The following is an 18337-nucleotide window of genomic DNA, read 5'->3' on the forward strand; positions in this document are numbered from 1 at the left end:
TTCCGGCAGCAGCAGCTCCGGACGGCCTAATTACACCATTTATCCCATTAGGACGTGGTATTTCTGCAATGCTGGCTTTCAGCGGCTGTTTGCTGCTCTCGTCTCCAGATCCTCACCAATGATAATCTGCTCCTACGACGACCAGCAGCTTCATTTTTCAAGACCACACACACACACACACACACACACACACACACAGAGCCACGCTGGAATAAGCACTAGTTAAGTAGCTCTAATTAAGGCCTGTCAGTCAGAGCTCACTCACATCACCTGGAAATAGTCCAGAGTGGGCGCCGAGCTCCAGAGACACAACTTCTGTTTTTAACCAGCAAGAAACACGAGAAGAACCAGAGACGATGGACGCCTGGACATGACAAAGACCCAAACACCTGTCAAACACTTGTCCAACACTTGTCCAACACCTGTCCAACACCTGTCAAACACCTGTCTAACGCCTGTCCAACACCTTTCCAACACCTGTCAAACACCTGTCCAACACCTGTCAAACACCTGTCCAACACTTGTCCAACACCTTTCCAACGCCTGTCCAACGCCTGTCCAACACCTGTCCAACACCTGTCCAACACCTTTCCAACGCCTGTCCAACGCCTGTCCAACACCTGTCCAACATCTGTCAAACACCTGTCAAACACCTGTCAAACGCCTGTCCAACGCCTGTCCAACACCTGTCCAACATCTGTCTAACACCTGTCTAACGCCTGTCCAACACCTGTCCAACATCTGTTCAACACCTGTCCAATTCCTGTCCAACACCTGTCCAACACCTGTCTAACGCTTGTCCAACACTTGTCCAACACCTGTCCAACACCCGTCCAACATCTGTTCAACACCTGTCCAACACCTGTCTAACGCTTGTCCAACACTCGTCCAACACTTGTCCAACACCTGTCCAACACCTGTCCAACACCTGTCCAACGCTTGTCCAACACTTGTCCACCACCTGTCCAATGCCTGTCCAACACCTGTCCAACACCTGTCCAACACTTGTCCAACACCTGTCCAACCAAGTCCAACTCCTGTCCAACACTTGTCCAACACCTGTACAACACTTGTCCAACACCTTTCCAACACCTGTCCAACGTCTTTCCAACTCCTGTCCAACAGCTGTCCAACACCTGTCTAACATCTGTCTGTAAATATATTATGTCACTTTTTGTGTCCCTTTGTAGCTGTTTGTCTCTTGGTGGTTGTTTTGTGTCTCTTTCATTTTGTTTTCTGCATCTTTTTGGTCATTTTGCGTCTCTTTGCGGTCGGTACGTGTCTGTCTGAAGGACATTCTGCAGGTGAAGGTCAGACTTTTGAGGTGATTTTGACAAAACCAATAAAATCTCAAAGGCAGATTTTTAAGTTTAGAGTTAGCAACACTGCGAGGCCTTCAGGGAACGCTCCAACACGTGAAGCATTATTCACCGTGTTTGATTGAGAACAGGTAGCTCATCATTCCTACTTCTAAAATGTATTCATGCGGCATTTAAGCACAACAATGCCCATGACGCCGCAGGCAGCCGGCGGCCCCCCGGAGACCGCCGTAATGAAGGTTATAACATATGAGCGAGTCCCGAGACGCAGCGCTGACATTCTGAAGACAGGAGAACACGGCTACATCTTTGTCGGAGGGCCTTGAGCTGAACCCGTTTTAACGTCCCCCTGTGGTGTCCCTCGGTCTGTCTCCGTCTCCGTCTCCACCGCTGCAGAGCCACAAAGGCCAGAATCTCACTCAGACGCCAATTAATTAATTAAGTCATTTTTGTGATTTTTTTAGGGGGGTCATTTTGTCTATATTTGGGCATTTTGTGTCTTTTTTTTTGGTGTCCAATGTGTCCTTATTGTAATTTGTGTCCCTTTATAGACATTTCGCATATTTTTGGCTCATTTTATGTCTTTTTTTTTTTGGGCATCAAATGTGTCTTTATTGTAATTTGTGTCACTTTATAGACATTTCACATATTTTGTGCTTGTTTTGTGTCAATTTGTAGACATCATGTCTTTTTTTGGTCATATTATGATTTTTTTTAAATGTTGTCTTTGATTGTAGTTTTATGTCTTCTTTTGGTCATTTTGTGTCTTTTTTGTAGTTTTATATCTTCTTTTGGTCATTTTGTGTCTTTTTTGTAATTTTATGTCTTCTTTTGGTCATTTTGTGTCTTTTTTGTAATTTTATGTCTTCTTTTGGTCATTTTGTGTCTCTTTACAGTTGTTTTGTGTCTCTTTGTTATGATTTGTATCTATTTCCAGTTGTTTTGTCCCTCTTCTTAGTCATTTTATGTCTTTTCTGTAATTTTGTATCTCTTTATACTTGTTTTGTGTCCCTTGGTGGACATTTTTGAATGTTTTTAGCTCATTTTGTGTCTCTTCGTCATCATTTTATGTCCTTTTTAGGCGTCCAATGTGTCACGTTGTAGAAAATGAATTACCAATTGATAAAAAAAATCACAACAGTTTTTTTTATCTTAAAATCAAAAATATTTATTAGAGTTTTGTTTAACATGTGATTTAACAGACATAAAAACAGAAAAAGGCACACAGAAAAACACGGACAATAATCTCACTAATTTCCTAAAAGCATGACAACATCATGAAGCTCCCAAGTTATTTTGTGCTTGTTTTGTGTCAATTTGTAGACATCATATGTCTTTTTTTGGTAATTTTGTGTCACTTTACAGTAGTTTTGTGTCCTTTTGTTGGCATTTTTGGTCATTTTATGTGTCTTTGTAGTTGTTTTGGGTGTCTTTGTAGTCATTTTATGTCTTTTTTAGGCATTTCGGAGGCAAAGGAGGCCTATTAAAGGCACCATAGAGTTACATGAAGTTGTGTTTTTGGAGTTTAATAACAACAATATGGATTAAAAAATTAGGATCTGGCCTCTACTTGTTTGACCATTCAAGTTCCTCCAATTTGATGTAAGTGCATGATTCAATTGAAAATAAAATAGGCCTATTTTAGATTATTACAGTGGAAAAGCAATGCAGCTATATGTCCTTAACATAAACACAGTGGAGCTTCTCTTTTCCTTTCTATAATATGTATAATTTATATTAATTCATTTCTGCTGGGATAAAAGTTAAAAGCAGGAGGTCAACACATTAATCAGCTTCTATATGTGAAAAAAAACCTCCTAATGAAATTCTAGCTTTCCAATCTTTGCCTTCTGCTCTTTAACATTAATATAAAACCAATAACAAGCAGCTTTAATGACTCATTAAGAGCTCAGAACAATAAAAAGTTTGCATTAAAACCCTGAGAAGTCACTAATCTTATTAGAAACTAATTATTTTCTCTCCAGCGTCGAGACGTTTAAACTAAGTAGTCGATGTAGTTCATCAGATAGCCGGCTTCGATGGAGTCGGTCACCTAAGACTCTCTCACGATCTTGAACTCCTTCCTGAATCAGCGCCGCAGCGTCCAGAAGTCCACAAGTCGTGTTTCCTCTCCGACAACGACGTGAGAAACTCCTTCCTCCAGCGTCTGCAGCACTGTGCCTCAGTGGTAAGTCTAAATTACAAGAAAAAAAAGCCAAAATTACCAGAAAAAAAGTTAAAATTACAAGAAAAAAGTCTAAATTACAAGAAAAAAAAAATCAAAATCACAAGAGAAAATGTCAAAATTACCAGAAAAGTCTAAATTACCAAAAAAAAGGCAAAATTACCAGAAATAAAGTGGTAATTACCAGAAAAAAAGTAAAAAATTACAAGAAAAAAGTCTAAATTATAAGAAAAAAAGTCAGAAATCACAAGAGAAAAAGTCAAAATTACAAGAAAACAAGTCAAAATTACAAGAAAACAAGTCAAAATTACAAGAAAAAAGTCTCAATTACAAGAAAAAAGCCAAAATTACCAGAAAAAAAGTGGAAATTACCAGAAAAAAGTAAAAATTACAAGAAAAAAAGTAAAAAATTACAAGAAAAAAGTCTCAATTACAAGAAAAAAAAGTCAGAACAACCTAAAAAAAAAAGGAAAAATTACAAGAAAAAAAGTACAAATGATCAGAAAAAATTTCAAAATTACCTGAAAAAAGTCAAAATGTCCAGAAAGGACGTTTAAACTAAGTAGTCGTTGTCGTTCTTCAGGTAGCCGGCCTCAATGGAGTCGGTCACCCACGACTCTCTCACGATCTTGAATTTCTTCCTGAATCGGCGCCGCAGCGCCCGTAAGTCCAGAACTCGTGTTTCCTCCCCGACGACGACGTGAGAAACTCCTTCGTCCAGCGTCTGCAGCACCGTGCCGCCGTGGTAGCTGAACTCCAGCGCCCTGACGTCCAGGCAGGAGGCGGGCTCGGCGGTTTTGGGGTCTCCGATGACGGCGTAGCGGTCCATGTAGACCTCGAAGGGTCTGAACATGCTGGTGGGCAGGTCGTCCCAGCCGCACCGCTGCTCCACCTGACCCACGTCCACCGGGTCCGCCTCGCCGATCCGGGCGAACACGTCCCGCAGCTGCTGCTGGTCCGTGTCCACCAGGTAGCTGTCGCCGTAGCTGTCGTACTCCTTGGCGAAGTGTTCCCTGGTGGAGGGAGACATGTGGATCATGTGGCGCGGTTGCCAGGGAACCACCTCCTTCTGCTGCAGACACTCCAGCAGCCAGGCGGCCCAGACCACGTCCTGCTGGTCCGCCGACACCAGGTTCTTCACCCGCATGTTCTCCACGCCCGCCACCACGCAGTAGGTGTCCCGGCCCGGGTTCTGGACCACGATACCGCCACACCTGAGGACAACATCACAACATGAGAAGTCATCCATACAGCAGAATATCACAATATTTTGAGGGCGATATTATATCGATTCATGGCCGCCAAGTATCCATATTTAGCGTTCCATCTCCGAAAAAAAATTCAAAATTACAAGAAAAAAAGTCAAAATTATCAGAAAAAAGTCAAAATTATCAGAAAAAAGTCAAAATTACCAGAAAAATGTCAAAATTACCAGAAAAGAAGTCTAAATCACAAGAGAAAAAAGTCAAAATTACAAGAAAAAAAAAAGTCTAAATTACAAGAAAAAAGCCAAAATTACCAGAAAAAAGGAAAAATCACAAGAAAAATGTAGAAATTGTGCATCAGGACATCATGTCGGGAATTAATTAAAGTTTTTCCTGCTTTTATTTGGCTTTCTGTTATTTTATTTGCCTTCTGGCTGCTGTTTTTATTTCTGCTATATAAATAAAGGTATTATTATTATACTTCAATATCATTATTCCAGAATACCTGTTAATGCTTTTATTTTGAAGGTCATTTATTTATGGTCAAATAAACCGCATGAAACATCCTGCGTATCTGAACAATTGGCTCAATTTTCCCTGAATAAAAACTAATTCCTAATGAGCCAAATAGAAACTACACAAACTTTAGATAAATGTCGCTTATTGGTCGACTTTAACAAACCCAAAAAGTGTTTCCGTCTCACCTGGCCACGCCCTTCTCCAGCTCGGCCTTGGGGTGCTCCTCGGTGCCGTTCAGGATGCAGAACTCCACGTCCTCGAACATGTCCGTCTCCTTCTTGACCCCGGAGAGATCCTGCGGCTTGAAGTGGTCGATGATCCCGATCACCTTCTTGGGCTTGGCCGCCATCTTCCTCTTCTTCTTCTGCGGCTCGTCTCCGTCGATCTGCAGATGGCGGGAGAAGAGCTTCCCGGACGCTTTGCTGCGGAACTGGTCCAGCTCGGCCAGCGTCATGCACTGGTGCCACTCCTTGTCGTCGCGGATCTTCTCGATCCTCGGGAAGCGTAACGTGCAGCTGGTTTTGTACATATCGCTACCTACGATCTCCGCCGCCCGCACCTGGATGATGACGGAGTTGCACGGTTCGATGTAGACTTCTGGCTTCTCCGTGCCGCACAGGATGGACGCCGGCGGGTCGTTTTTCCGGTAAACCTTCCAGTGTTTGGCGAGCTTTAACCCGAGCTCGTACAGCTCCTTCATGGTGTAGCCGGAGCCGATTCTGCACAGCGAGTGGAAAACTGACGGTTTCTCGCCAGGCTTTGGAGCTTCTGCAACAGCACATAAGAAGTGTGACATCATACCGCCGCGCCTGCCTTTCCCCCAGTAGCCGCCAACAATCAGCAGGTCCAGCTCGTCGATCAAACCGTCCACGTACTCCGGTTTGATCTTCAGCCATCCCTCTCCACGTTTGTCCGGTTTGTAGATGGATAGAGGATCCTTCACCATGATGCCCTCCTCTCTGCTGTCGATGGCGTCGTTCAGGGCGTTCACCACCTCCTGCACAGTCCTGGCGTCTGACTTGGGCACCAGGTGCATCCTTCCCTTCACCGGGGTGAAAACCGTCTGCAGGGTCTCGTAGCGTTTCTGCAGCGGCTCCTTGCCGAGCTTCTGGTCGTTCACCAGCAGCACGTCGAACACGCAGAAGCACGTCTGCAGCTCCGAGTCGTCCATCAGCCTCTTGATGTCGAATTTGCTCCCTTTCTGCATGAAGGTGTCGGTGGTCGGGTTGAACGCCATCATCTCCCCGTCCAGGATGCAGTTGACCACGTTGCTTTTGAAGACGTTGTGGATGTACGGCGTCAGAGAGCCCTCTAGTGGCGATCCTCCGAACTGCTGCGTGTACTCGAAGGCGTTGCGGCTGAAGTATTTGTACACGTCGCCGTCTTTGTGCAGCTGGATTCTCTCGCCGTCCAGCTTGGTCTGGATGTAGAAGGAGCCGTTCCCCATCTGCTTCTCCACGTTGCGGATGTTGGCCACGGCGGCCAGCATGGGCTTGAAGGCGGAGAAGAGTCCGATGGAGACGTCGCTCAGGGACACGGACGGGTCGTGCAGCTGCTGGCAGACTTTGTTGAGGTCGGTGTTGACGTTGTAGAGCTCGGCGGCGTCCGGGTGGAACACCTGCAGCACCGTCTCCTTGCTGACGCCCAGCTTCATGTCCTTCAGGATCATCCTGATGAGCCACTTCTGCTCCAGCGCCGAGCTCTGCGTGATGAGGTGCAGCAGGCTCTTCTTCACCAGCTCCTTCTGCTTGCCGGCGTTGTTGATCGCCACCGAGTCCAGGAAGTCGTTCACCTCTTTGATGCTCAGCTTTCCTTCGCTGCTGCACCGTTTCTTCAGCACAAAGTACGCCATGCCGGCGAAGTCTCCGGCCTCTCCTTGGGACGTCGTCGGCGCTCTGTAGTTCAGCAGTTTATTTGCTTCGGGTCCGTTCTTCGGGAGGCCCAACACGTCGATGTAGAGCTTGGCCAGCATGCTCTCCTTGATGCCGTACGCCATTCGCTCTCGCTCGAAGGACGGGACGATGAGCCGCATCGCCGGGTAGAAGGAGTCGCCCGTTTTGGGGTTTTCTTTGTGCAGCACGGAGTGAAACTTCCTCCACGACTCGATGAAGTCCCTGAGGATTTTAGATTTATCTGGACGCAGTTTAGACTTCTGGATTTTCTCTAAAGTGTTGCAGAGGTGGATGAAAGGAACCTGAGCAGCCACGGAGGGCGGAGCGGCAGAAGCTCCCTCCATGATGATGAAATCTGGAAAAACAAGTCAGAGAAAAAAGAAAAAATCAGCTTTCAGAGTTTAGAAAAACTGCTTTCTTTCAAATGAGTCACTTGACATCAAACCAATCAGCAATTATTTGAATCTCTTTTGAAATAACTGCAATTTTCTAGGTCAAACAAACTGTTACCAAGTGCATTTATGTGCAGTCATGGAAAAAATTATAAGACCATTTTTTTCTTCGATTTCTTGTTCATTTTAGTGCATGGTATAACTAAAGGCAAAATTACCAGAAAAAAAGGAAAAATCACAAGAAAAAAAGTCAAAATTATCAGGAAAAAAAGTCAAAATTGCCAGAAAAAAAGTCAAAGGAAATCTAGCCATTTTCCATGGTTTTCTTGATAGTATTTTGGTTATTATCAATAAAACCATGAAAAATGTCTAGATATCAGCTCTTAAATTAAACCCTATCAGTTATTTTTCTTGTTATCATTATATTTGTCCAAACAAATGTACCTTCAGTTGTACCAGGCATTAAAATGAACAAGAAATTGAATAAAACAATGGTCTAATAATTTTTCCATGACTTTATTTCCTTCATGTGGTACATTCTGCTTTTCTACCATTTCATGTTTGTAATAAAAGATATAACCCACATTTAAGATGTGCAACAAACAGAAAAAAGACTAATTTCACCTTTTACTTCACAGTTCAGAAACACAGATTTTTTTCCAAATACTAATAATGAACAAATGAGTCGCTTGACATTAAATCAATCAACTGTTTTTAATTCTCTCGGCCAATTTTGATTTGATATATTTCTAAGAACAGTAATTAACGGGACATAGAAATCTTCTTTTTCTTTCATAGAAAATTGAAATTGAATTTTACACAACAAATGACACATTGACTATTAAATAACTCTCACACATATTCTGTTTATGTAACATAATCAACCTGAATCATCTCTACTTTTACTTCAGTTTCAAATAATGTTTTAAAAAAAAAAAAAAAAAAAAATCATAAACCCTAATCAAAATCGATACTCTATTCTGGTACCAAATATTGTATAAAGAAGAACTTTTTTTAATCAAAACAAAAATATTATAAAAACAGAATTTGAGATGTTTTCCTTTTAGTTTTTCCTTAAAAATAGAAGTTTGTGTTATGTAATATACAGCAAAACACTATGAATTCTCGTACATTCTTGATGAAATAATTGGAAATAATTCATGCTCTGTCATGAATTAAGTCATGATAATTAATGTACCCTTATAATAAAATGTCATTTCAATATTTTAGGCTTTTTTATTTCAACAACAAAACCTGCCATTTAATAATAAATACAGATTATAGCTTCCTAAAATGTCTCCTTATTTATGAGACCCCTTGCCTCATAAATCAAGATTAAATATAATATAATATAATATAGTATAATATAATCAGATCAACTAATAAATAGACGTATATCTGACAGGTTAACCAACAGAGTTGGTCAACAAGTTAACCACAAAAAATAATTTAGTTTGTGGTGGCACATCTTAGAAGTGGTGGATATATTTTAGTACAAATATAAAATTGAGAATTTGCTAAGAATTAACAAGTAAAGAAAAGCAGAATGTGCCATAAAAAGGACATAAATAGTTTGTTTACATCTGTTGATTGCAGAAAAATCTACGATAACAAAAGCTCATATCAATGCAAATCTACCAAGCATTGAAGATTATAATTTTTTCACACAGTTTTTATTATTAAACTTACTGTTTAGCTGCAGATTTTTGATGCACGGAAATCAAACGTCAACATGTTCTGACATGTCTCCAAACAACGAGAGCGCTTTTATTCTGACAGTCCGACTAGTTAAACGCGTTAAACACGGTGCTTTAATACTAAATTATACATTAATATGTAGGAAAACATCTCACACTGGTTATCAGCAACTAATCGCACCCTTAAATGTATTTTTTATAAACATTTTATTGATGTTAAACAGAAAATTACGCCAACTCTGGGTAGATCATTTTCAAAATAAAAGCACCTCTTTCCGTCTGTGTTATATCCAGATCAGATTATCGACAAACAAGGGAACATTTAAGAGTAATTTTGTGTTTATAATTGCACTTTAGTGTAATATTCCGTTTATGATAATCATATTTGAGCTAAATTAGTGTTTAATGCTCGTCGCGCTTTCATTTTGAAAACAAATCGCCGAAACAGGAAGTGTTGCTCTTTAGATTAACTTAACGAACAGGTAACGAAACATAATAATAAAATAATATAATGTAAAGTATTTAAGTTTTACCTTGTTGCTTTTGTCCACCTGAAAATGAGGTTTTGGAGGCCAGACGTCTCACAGTGAACTACATGTTGAACCCTTCCTCTGACTCAAAGTTGGGACCTGCGAGGAAAATCTTCCCCCGGAAACAAGAGCGGAACTTTCGTTCCCCCACAATGTTTATTTTGATTTTGTTGGATTTTAAACTTAAATATTAAAATCTCTATTAAAATTAAAGTCTCTCAAGATCAAATTGGACTCTTTAAAATTACTTTGCATATTTAATCTGAAATTCCTTGCTATTATTATTATTATCAATATTATTATCACCATTATTATTATTATTATTATTATTATTATTATTATTACTTATGCATTTATGTAAACAGTATTTTAATTTAGTAAAGATAGGAATAAATAAGAAAATAAAATAATTACTAAAAATGTCTACAAAGGCATGTAAAACAGCTAGAAAGAGAAAAATATGCACAAAAATACCACAATAAAATGCATGAAATTACAACAAAGAGACACAAAACAGCTACAAAAGTATACAAATGAAATACATAAGTCGGTTAAAGTTGTAATTTTTACTCCACTACATTTACCTGACAGCTTTAGTTACTTTTCAGATCGAGATTTAACATAAAAAACATGAAAAATTCAAAATAATAACACTTTTTTTTTTATTTAACCACACAACAGTATATTAAGTAATTAAAATGAACCCTATCTTTGCTAAATTAAAACGCTGCTTACATAAATGCATTAATAATAATAATAATCAAATAATGTATTTAGAATATATAAAACAATCTGATGCTTAAATATGGATTTGAATATTTTTTTCATTATGATATAATGTTAAAAAACGTGTAAATTCCCTGCAGACATATATCGTGTTGTTCTTGCACTGACCAGCAGGGGGCGACACTGTGGCGCTGCAGCGCTGCGGAGCTGCAGGCAGGGAGGTTTGTTTACCATCGTGGGTCTGAAGTCACAGTCAGCTGGTAAAAACAGAGAGAAATAAAAAACTTATTGACCAAAAAAGACTTTTCTCTTCACTACAATGACTATGTTTGGATCAGAGCCTGTGGCAGCGATAATAAAACCTCCTTGATTAAATAAGTCTAATTGCATTAATAATAATTAGTGATGATCCTTATGATGATAAGCCAGATGGGCCTGGGAAAGAAACAGAAACGGGGAATTATATTTTTATATAAACTTATTTTATATTAGCCATTTTATATTAGCTTATCTATGATGATAATAATAATAATAACTTATTTTTATAGCACCTCCCATACATAAAATGCAGCACAAAGTGATTTGCAGTATGTTATTTATATAATAATAATAATAATAATAATAATAATAATAATAATAATAATATTAAAGCTTTCATAAAGTAGTGGAATACCTATATATGGGTTCACAAATAAAATAAAAAATAAATATAATAAATTATTTCTGATTCATGAAATTATAAAAGGAGATATCCCAATGTCCTTCTGTAAAAAAAATTTTATATATCAACATCAACAAAATAATGACTTTGGAATTTGATTTATCCAATGTTCAGATTTATGTCCTGGAAATATCTGCAAATCAGTGCATATTTAATGATATGTATAAGTTAAAAACCTGTAGTGTCTCAGCTTAATTATTCAGCCACAGTGACGTCTATATAACACTGGAAGCGCTGCAGTCTATTAGCAGAAAAACCTTCATCTTTATATGCAAATTAAATCCGTCTGCCCAAATTTGGTGCTGTTCCGTTTCCTTCTGCCAACAGGGGGCGCTGTGAGTCTGTAAAGGAGCAACACTGAGTCACACACACACAGCCTGGGTTGTTTACCTTCCTGCTGCTGCTGCTGCTGCAGAGGAGGATCCTGGGATATATGTATGTGTGTGTGTGTGTGTGTGTGTGTGTGTGTGTGTGTGTGTGTGTGTGTGTGTGTGTGAGGAGCTACTATGTGCTCCAGGAGTGAACCCGCTGCTGTGTTTTCCCTCTGTGCAGTGCAGGGGAGAGTTCACACTGTATTCTGTACAGTATGTGCATGCATGTGTGTGTGTGTGTGTGTGTGTGTGTGTGTCGGTGTCGGTGTGTGTGTTTGGTTGTTGTGGGTGTGTTATTTTATTGCAAGACCAAAAAAAGGACAAAACCATAACAAATTGGAAAAGAACAATAAATAAATTAAATAAAATTAGAAAATAAATAATAATAATAATAAAAATAAAGTCTCTTTTTTACATTTATGTATTTTTTTTTACATTTTGTGCATCTTTTTAAACATTTTTTTAATCTATTTGTAGCTATTTTATGTCCCTTTGTAGACATTTAACATCTATTTTTATAATTTATATCCCTTTCTAGTTGTTTTATGTCCCTTTGTAGACATTTTGATAAATAAAAAAATAAATACTAAAAATTGACTAAAAATTCCAGCACTAGTTTTAATAAGTTTTTTTTGTCCTTTATGTCCTTTTTTTCTTATTATGAAAATGTTTATTTTATTTTATTAATTTATTTATTAATTTAATGTATGTATTTGTATTTATTTTTGTATTTATATATTCATTTTATTGTACTTATTATATTATCGCAAGACAAAAAAAAGGACAAAACAATAACAAACGGGACAACGACAGGAAAAATAAAAAAAAAATAAAAAAAAATAAAATAAAGATACAAAAAAAAAATCCAGCACTGGTTTTAATAAGTCTCTGTTGTCCTTTTATGTCTTTTTTTAAACTTTTTTTTTTTTTTTTTACATTTTGTGCATTTAAAAAAACATTTTTATCTATTTCTTGTTGTTTTATGTCCCTTTATAGACATTTTACATCTATTTTTATAATCCATATCCCTTTCTAGCTGTTTTATGTCCCTTTGTAGACATTTTGCATATTTTTTTTGCATTTTTTAAAACAATTTAAACATATTGGGTTTGGGTGCATGCTGCTGCAGCACACGAGCCCTCAGCCTGCTGTCATGCAGCAGGCAGCAGCGTTACATAAGCCCTGCTGGATGTGCTGCTGCACTGCAACTAGCAGCGAGCCACAAGACAGTAAACAACTGACGTCACTGCTTCCGTGGCATGCATGAGCTCGCACTGGGACCAAGACTGAGCAGGAGGAGGAGGAGGAGGAGGCGGAGGACGAGGAGGAGGAGGAGGAGGGTGTTTATAGTGTCCTGGTGTAGGACTGAGTGAGGTTTTGGCATGCAGGCTCACAGGGAAAGAGAGAGAATTGGGCCGAGTAATGGAGCTAAAATCCCCTGTGGACTGGGCCGGTGATGAAGCCGTGCGTCAGCTCCTCATTGAGACGGACTGTTGGTGATGTGTGGCTGCAGAGACACTCGTAAACACTTCCTGTCCCCCTGCTGCTCGATGACACATTGTGAAAGATGTTTGCCAAGAGGCTTCCCATTGATTATTTACACTGACTGTACAACTCCTCATACAGGCCGCGCTGAAGCCAGTCGACACTCCATATGGACTTTCCTGATGTCACAGCACTAAAGAGACGATGGAAATGAGGAGAAATAGATGATTGGTCCATGCATGATAACAGAATTGAGTTGATGATAAAGTATTTGACAAAAATGTGTTAATTTTCTGACCGTTTGTTCCACAAAAATGTCTATTTTGCTTAATAAAAAAAACTGGTTTAAGAAGTAATTTATCACAACATTTGAAGCAGTGTGGGGTTTGGGAGAAGGACATTATAAGCAACCAAATATAATAAAATAAAATAAAATAAAATAAAATAAAATAAAATTAAATAAAATTAAATAAAATTAAATAAAATTAAATAAAATTAAATAATAAATATTTTGTAATTCAAACACACAAAAACTTCAACACAACAAACAGAGAAAAAAGAGAGAAAATGTTAAAAATGCATTTATAACCAGCAGAAAGATTTTATATATGACACAAAATAAAAACATTTTTAATTTACTACATTTTTGCTCATGAAGCTCAAATTTCACACTTTAACATTGTCACTTTTAAAAAACAACAACATTTTTTATCTATTTATATTATAACAGTAATGTCTATTATGCTTGACCCCAATGCAACCTTATTATATATATAGTTGTTTTTTTTTAACTGCTGCATTATTTTTTGTTCTTGCAAGTTCAATAAAGTCATAGAGGAAAATGGGAGTTGTGGAAACTTGGGACAGTTTCTCCCATGAGTCATTGAGAATGTCTCCAAAATCTGATGCAAATTTGTCCCAAAAATGCAAAAGTGATAAAGAATAAACTTGCAGGTGCACAAAATAAGTGATGTAATGTCTCTGCAAGTTCTGACAGATTTGCATAAAACTCTGAAGAAAAGGTGACACTTCAGTCAAATTTCTTTCTATTCTTTGCATTGTTATCACCTGATTTTAATAGTTTTCTAGAACATACTTCACCTTCTGATGTTTCCCTTATCTTATTCTTTACTAATTAAAGTGTAGAATCATGTTAATGAGCAGCTGTATATTATATATAGAGAGAGTAGATTTATGAGGCAGATGTGGTCCTGCAGGCTGAAGCAGACATACATCACACACACACACACACACACACACACCCAGTACCCATGTCAGTGTGTTTTTAGAACAGTGTGTACCCGTTACACCGGTGTGTGTGTGTGTGTGTTCCCAGCAGTTGTATTATAAACAGAATGAAGAAAAAACCCATATGCGATCTCTTGCCAAAGCCGCTTTTTGATGCTCCGCCGCCTCGAGGCTCGATTGAACTCCTCACCACATAATCTTACACAAACGTCAGGAGAGACGAGGACACGGAGATCCTGTTCAATTCCACAGCACTAAATATTGTTGGGCTCTTTTTTCTGCAGCTGGCAGGGCGAGCCAGACAGCACCCAGTGACCTTCGCCTAAAATTAGACCGGCTTCACACACCAGTGCCACTCCACACTCTGTTTTTCACCTGTTTAATAGCTTTCTGTCTGTCTGTCTGCAGCCATTACACACTGTGTCATAACAGCTCTCCTCTGTTATGAAATTGAATTCCAGATGAAATCCCTTCGGCTTTTCATTAGAGCGACCGGACAGCCGGCTGACCTGAGCGCCGCTCCTGTCCGCTTACATCATGCAGCATAATAACAGCGAGGTCAAGAGGTCGCCGGGCTGCAGCGGCCTGTAGGTGACCTGGACTCGGACTTGGTTTCAGTTAGAGCAGCAGAGGACCGACCTCGGAGTCACAGAAGGTCAGAGTTACATTATGAACATCTGAGGGGGAAAAAGCAACGTTGGGAGGTTCATGTTGGTGATTATGAGGCACTTTAAAGACATTAAATGACTCTAAACAACCAAAAAATACATTTAAATAGTTTGAAAAATGCAAAAAAGGGCAAAATGTCTACAAAGGGACATAAAGCAACTAGAAAGGAATATAAATTATAAACATAGATGTAAAATGTCTACAAAGAGACATAAAACAGCTACAAATGGATAAAAAATGTTTTAAAAAAAGATGCACAAAATGTAAAAAAAAAAGAAAAAGTAAAAAAAGGACATGAAAAGACAAAAGGGACTTATAAATCAGTGCTAGAATTTTTTAATCTTTACTTTATTTATTTATTTATTTATTTTTATTTATTTATTTTTTGTCCTTTTTTGTCTTGCAATAAAATAATAAATAAAATAAATACATAAATAAATACATAAAATTAATTAATAAATAAAATAAAATAAAACATTCTCACAGTAAAAAAAAAGACATAAAAGGACAAAGTGGCATATAATAACCAATGGTCGAATTTTTGTATCTTTATTCTATTTATTCAATTATTTATTTATTCATTTTTATTATTTTTTTTAATTTTTCCTGTCCTTGTTCCATTTGTTGTTGTTTTTAATATTTTTTTCTTGCAATAATAAAAAAAATACAATAAAATAGACAATTAAAATAATAATAAAAAATAAAAAATAAAATACAATAAAATAAAACCTTCTCACAGTAAAAAAAAAAAAACAAAAAAAAAAAACTTGCTTCAGTGATGTTTCCCATCTTACTCTTTCATTCTGGTGCTATGGAAATAACCCTATTATATTATTAATATCATTATAAAGGAAATAAAAAGGGGAATATTCCACATGTTGAAGTGTCACTCCACCTTGTTCTTCACCTTGTTAGTCCCGACCTGTGAAGGCCCGGGTGATAATTATTATCAATTAAACCACAGAAAACAAGCTGCATTATCAGCTCCGTGGATTTGTTTGTGCAGGGAGGTGTCGGCTCACACACACACACACACACAAAAAACAACACACACCCACGCTTCTTTCCACTGACACTAAGCCGTTCTAGATTGGCCGCTGCCCATTTGGCTGGTGTTAGATTTAAACGCTGCTTCTGACACCTCTGATCACGCCATCATGATTTATTCTTTTAGACCCTTCTTCTCCTCTCTCGTGTCAGAGAGCAGATTTGTAGTGGCCAGTGGGAACTATATTTCTTCTTGTGGCGTGCCTCAGGGCACTCTTCTCGGGCCTCTGCGTTTTCTGTCTATATGCTCCTCTCGGGCCTCGTTATTTTAAGCTGTGGCGGCATTAGTCATCTTTTTTTCCTTCATTTTGCAGCGTCAGTCACATGTTGTTCAACTGTGTGAAGCATGGCCGATCAGAGCTGTCACAGCTGTCAGCAGCTCAGCCTCTGATTGGCTCACACGGCGCCCATGCACTTGATGAACTTAATGAACTTGAAGTTCATATTGCAGTAAAGAGTCATCCTCACTCAGACTGATGTCTCATCTTAAATGTGGAGAATGCATTAAAGGGCTGACACCATTATACGTTTTAAAGGCAAAAATATAGTTTACGATCAATACTGGATACATAAAAAATGTGTTTTTGTAGTTTGCTATACAATAAAAAAAATCACAAATTCCAGTTTCTTAAAGGGGATTTTTTAAATTATATTTTAATATTATTTTTAGAAGATCATCTATTGTAGTAAAATAAATATGAATGTGTTTATTTATTTATTTATCACCTGTGGTAGTAAAAGTATATATATATATATATTTAATTTAAAGGTCATCTATGGTAGTAAAATAAATATCGAGTGACTGACTGGGAACATTTATTCATTAATATATTTGTTTTGTATTTATTCATTTATTTTTATATAATATATATTCATTTTATATATATTTAATTTTTATTTATTTATTTATTTATATTTATTTAAGTTAAAGGTCATCAATGGTAGTAAAATAAATATATTGGATGAACGACTGAGAACAGTTTATTTATTAATTTAATTTATTTATTTATATGTATTTATTTAATTTACAGGCCATCTATGGTAGTAAAATAAATATCTTGGATGAATGACTGGAAACATTTATTTATTTAACTATTATATAATCATAGTATAATCATAACTATTTTCTGACACTTTATTGCTCAAACAATTGATCGATAAATCAAGAAAATAATTATTTGGTTAATTTCTAAGGAGAATAATTGAATAAACACCTGCAGGAAAGGAAGGGTTAAACATGATTCCACCTGTTCACGACTCTTTGAAGTTCCCATTGAGAAACGTGTGAAACATGAATGAGTGATTGTTAAGTTTGTCTGTTTGTTCAGAGGACAGGTTGGTTTGAGAGTAAACAGTGTTATTGCTCTACAAACAGACTTTCAGCACCTTAAACATTTGCATATTGCTTAAAGAAACATCTCATCCTGTTCCCATTATCCTCAGCTGAGTAAACACATAATACTACAATATATCCACTCTACATGTTAGAAGAAGCCCGAAGGATTGTACTAAATGTCAGATATAATGAGCATACAAACATAATGGTTTTATTGATTTAGTAGAATTTCTGACTTTTCAAATGATGTTCAAAGTCTCTGTTGTCATTTTGTGTCTTTTTTGGCTTATTTTGTGCATCTTTTTTAAAAATGTATATCTATTTGTTACTTTTTTGTACCTCTTGGTACTTTTTGATAGTTTTGTGCATTTTTTTTAACCAATTATACCTATTTTTTAGTTGTTTTATGTCTCTTTGTAGACATTTTATGTACTTTTTGGTAGTTTTGTGCATCTTTTTAAAAATGTATATCTATTTGTTACTTTTTTGTACCTCTTTGTACTTTTTGATAGTTTTGTGCATTTTTTTTAACCAATTATATCTCTTTTTAGTTGTTTTTTGTCTCTTTGTAGAGACAAAAAAATGACAAAAATGTCCCTTTGTAGACATTTTGCTTATGTTTGATAGTTGTTTTATTCTCTAAATGTACTTTTTGGTTGTTTTGTGTCTCTGTATAGTTGTTTACTGTCTCTAAAGATAAAATATATACATATATAGTACAATATACAGTCACATAAATGGAAATACTTTAGTAAAGTGCAAGTACCTTCCAGTACATTCCACCACTAGTTATTAAACGTCTCTTTTGTCCTTTTATGTCTTTTTTTGGACATTTTGTGGATCTTTTTTGAAATTTGTATCTATTTGTAACTGTTTTGTGCCTTTTAGTCGTCATTTGGGGGCATTTTTGGTAGTTTTGTGCATCTTTTTTATCATTTAAATCTCTTTTTTAGTTGTTTTAAGCCCCTTTATACAGTTGCATGAAATGGAAATAC

General features: G+C 37.2%; 1 protein-coding gene across 3 annotated transcripts in view; it reads right to left on the minus strand.

The window, feature by feature from the left end:
* Window positions 1-2310: 2310 nt before the first annotated feature.
* lig4 (ligase IV, DNA, ATP-dependent) overlaps window positions 2311-18337 on the minus strand; it is a 30967-nt gene continuing 14940 nt past the window's right edge. Inside the window, exons 2-5 of one of the 3 annotated variants that reach the window (XM_059328341.1) lie at window positions 10634-10722; window positions 5414-7475; window positions 4026-4718; window positions 2311-3513 (exon numbers count right to left, since the gene is read on the minus strand). In XM_059328341.1, the coding sequence (XP_059184324.1) occupies window positions 4058-4718; window positions 5414-7464 (2712 nt within the window). In that variant the 5' untranslated portion in view covers window positions 7465-7475; window positions 10634-10722 and the 3' untranslated portion in view covers window positions 2311-3513; window positions 4026-4057. Of the gene's footprint in view, window positions 3514-4025; window positions 4719-5413; window positions 7476-9201; window positions 9846-10633; window positions 10723-18337 lie in introns of those variants that run through there. The other 2 variants (XM_059328340.1, XM_059328339.1) reach the window with 2 other exon arrangements.

The sequence above is a fragment of the Centropristis striata genome, chromosome 24 (genome assembly GCF_030273125.1).
Source record: "Centropristis striata isolate RG_2023a ecotype Rhode Island chromosome 24, C.striata_1.0, whole genome shotgun sequence".
NCBI lineage: Eukaryota > Metazoa > Chordata > Actinopteri > Perciformes > Serranidae > Centropristis > Centropristis striata.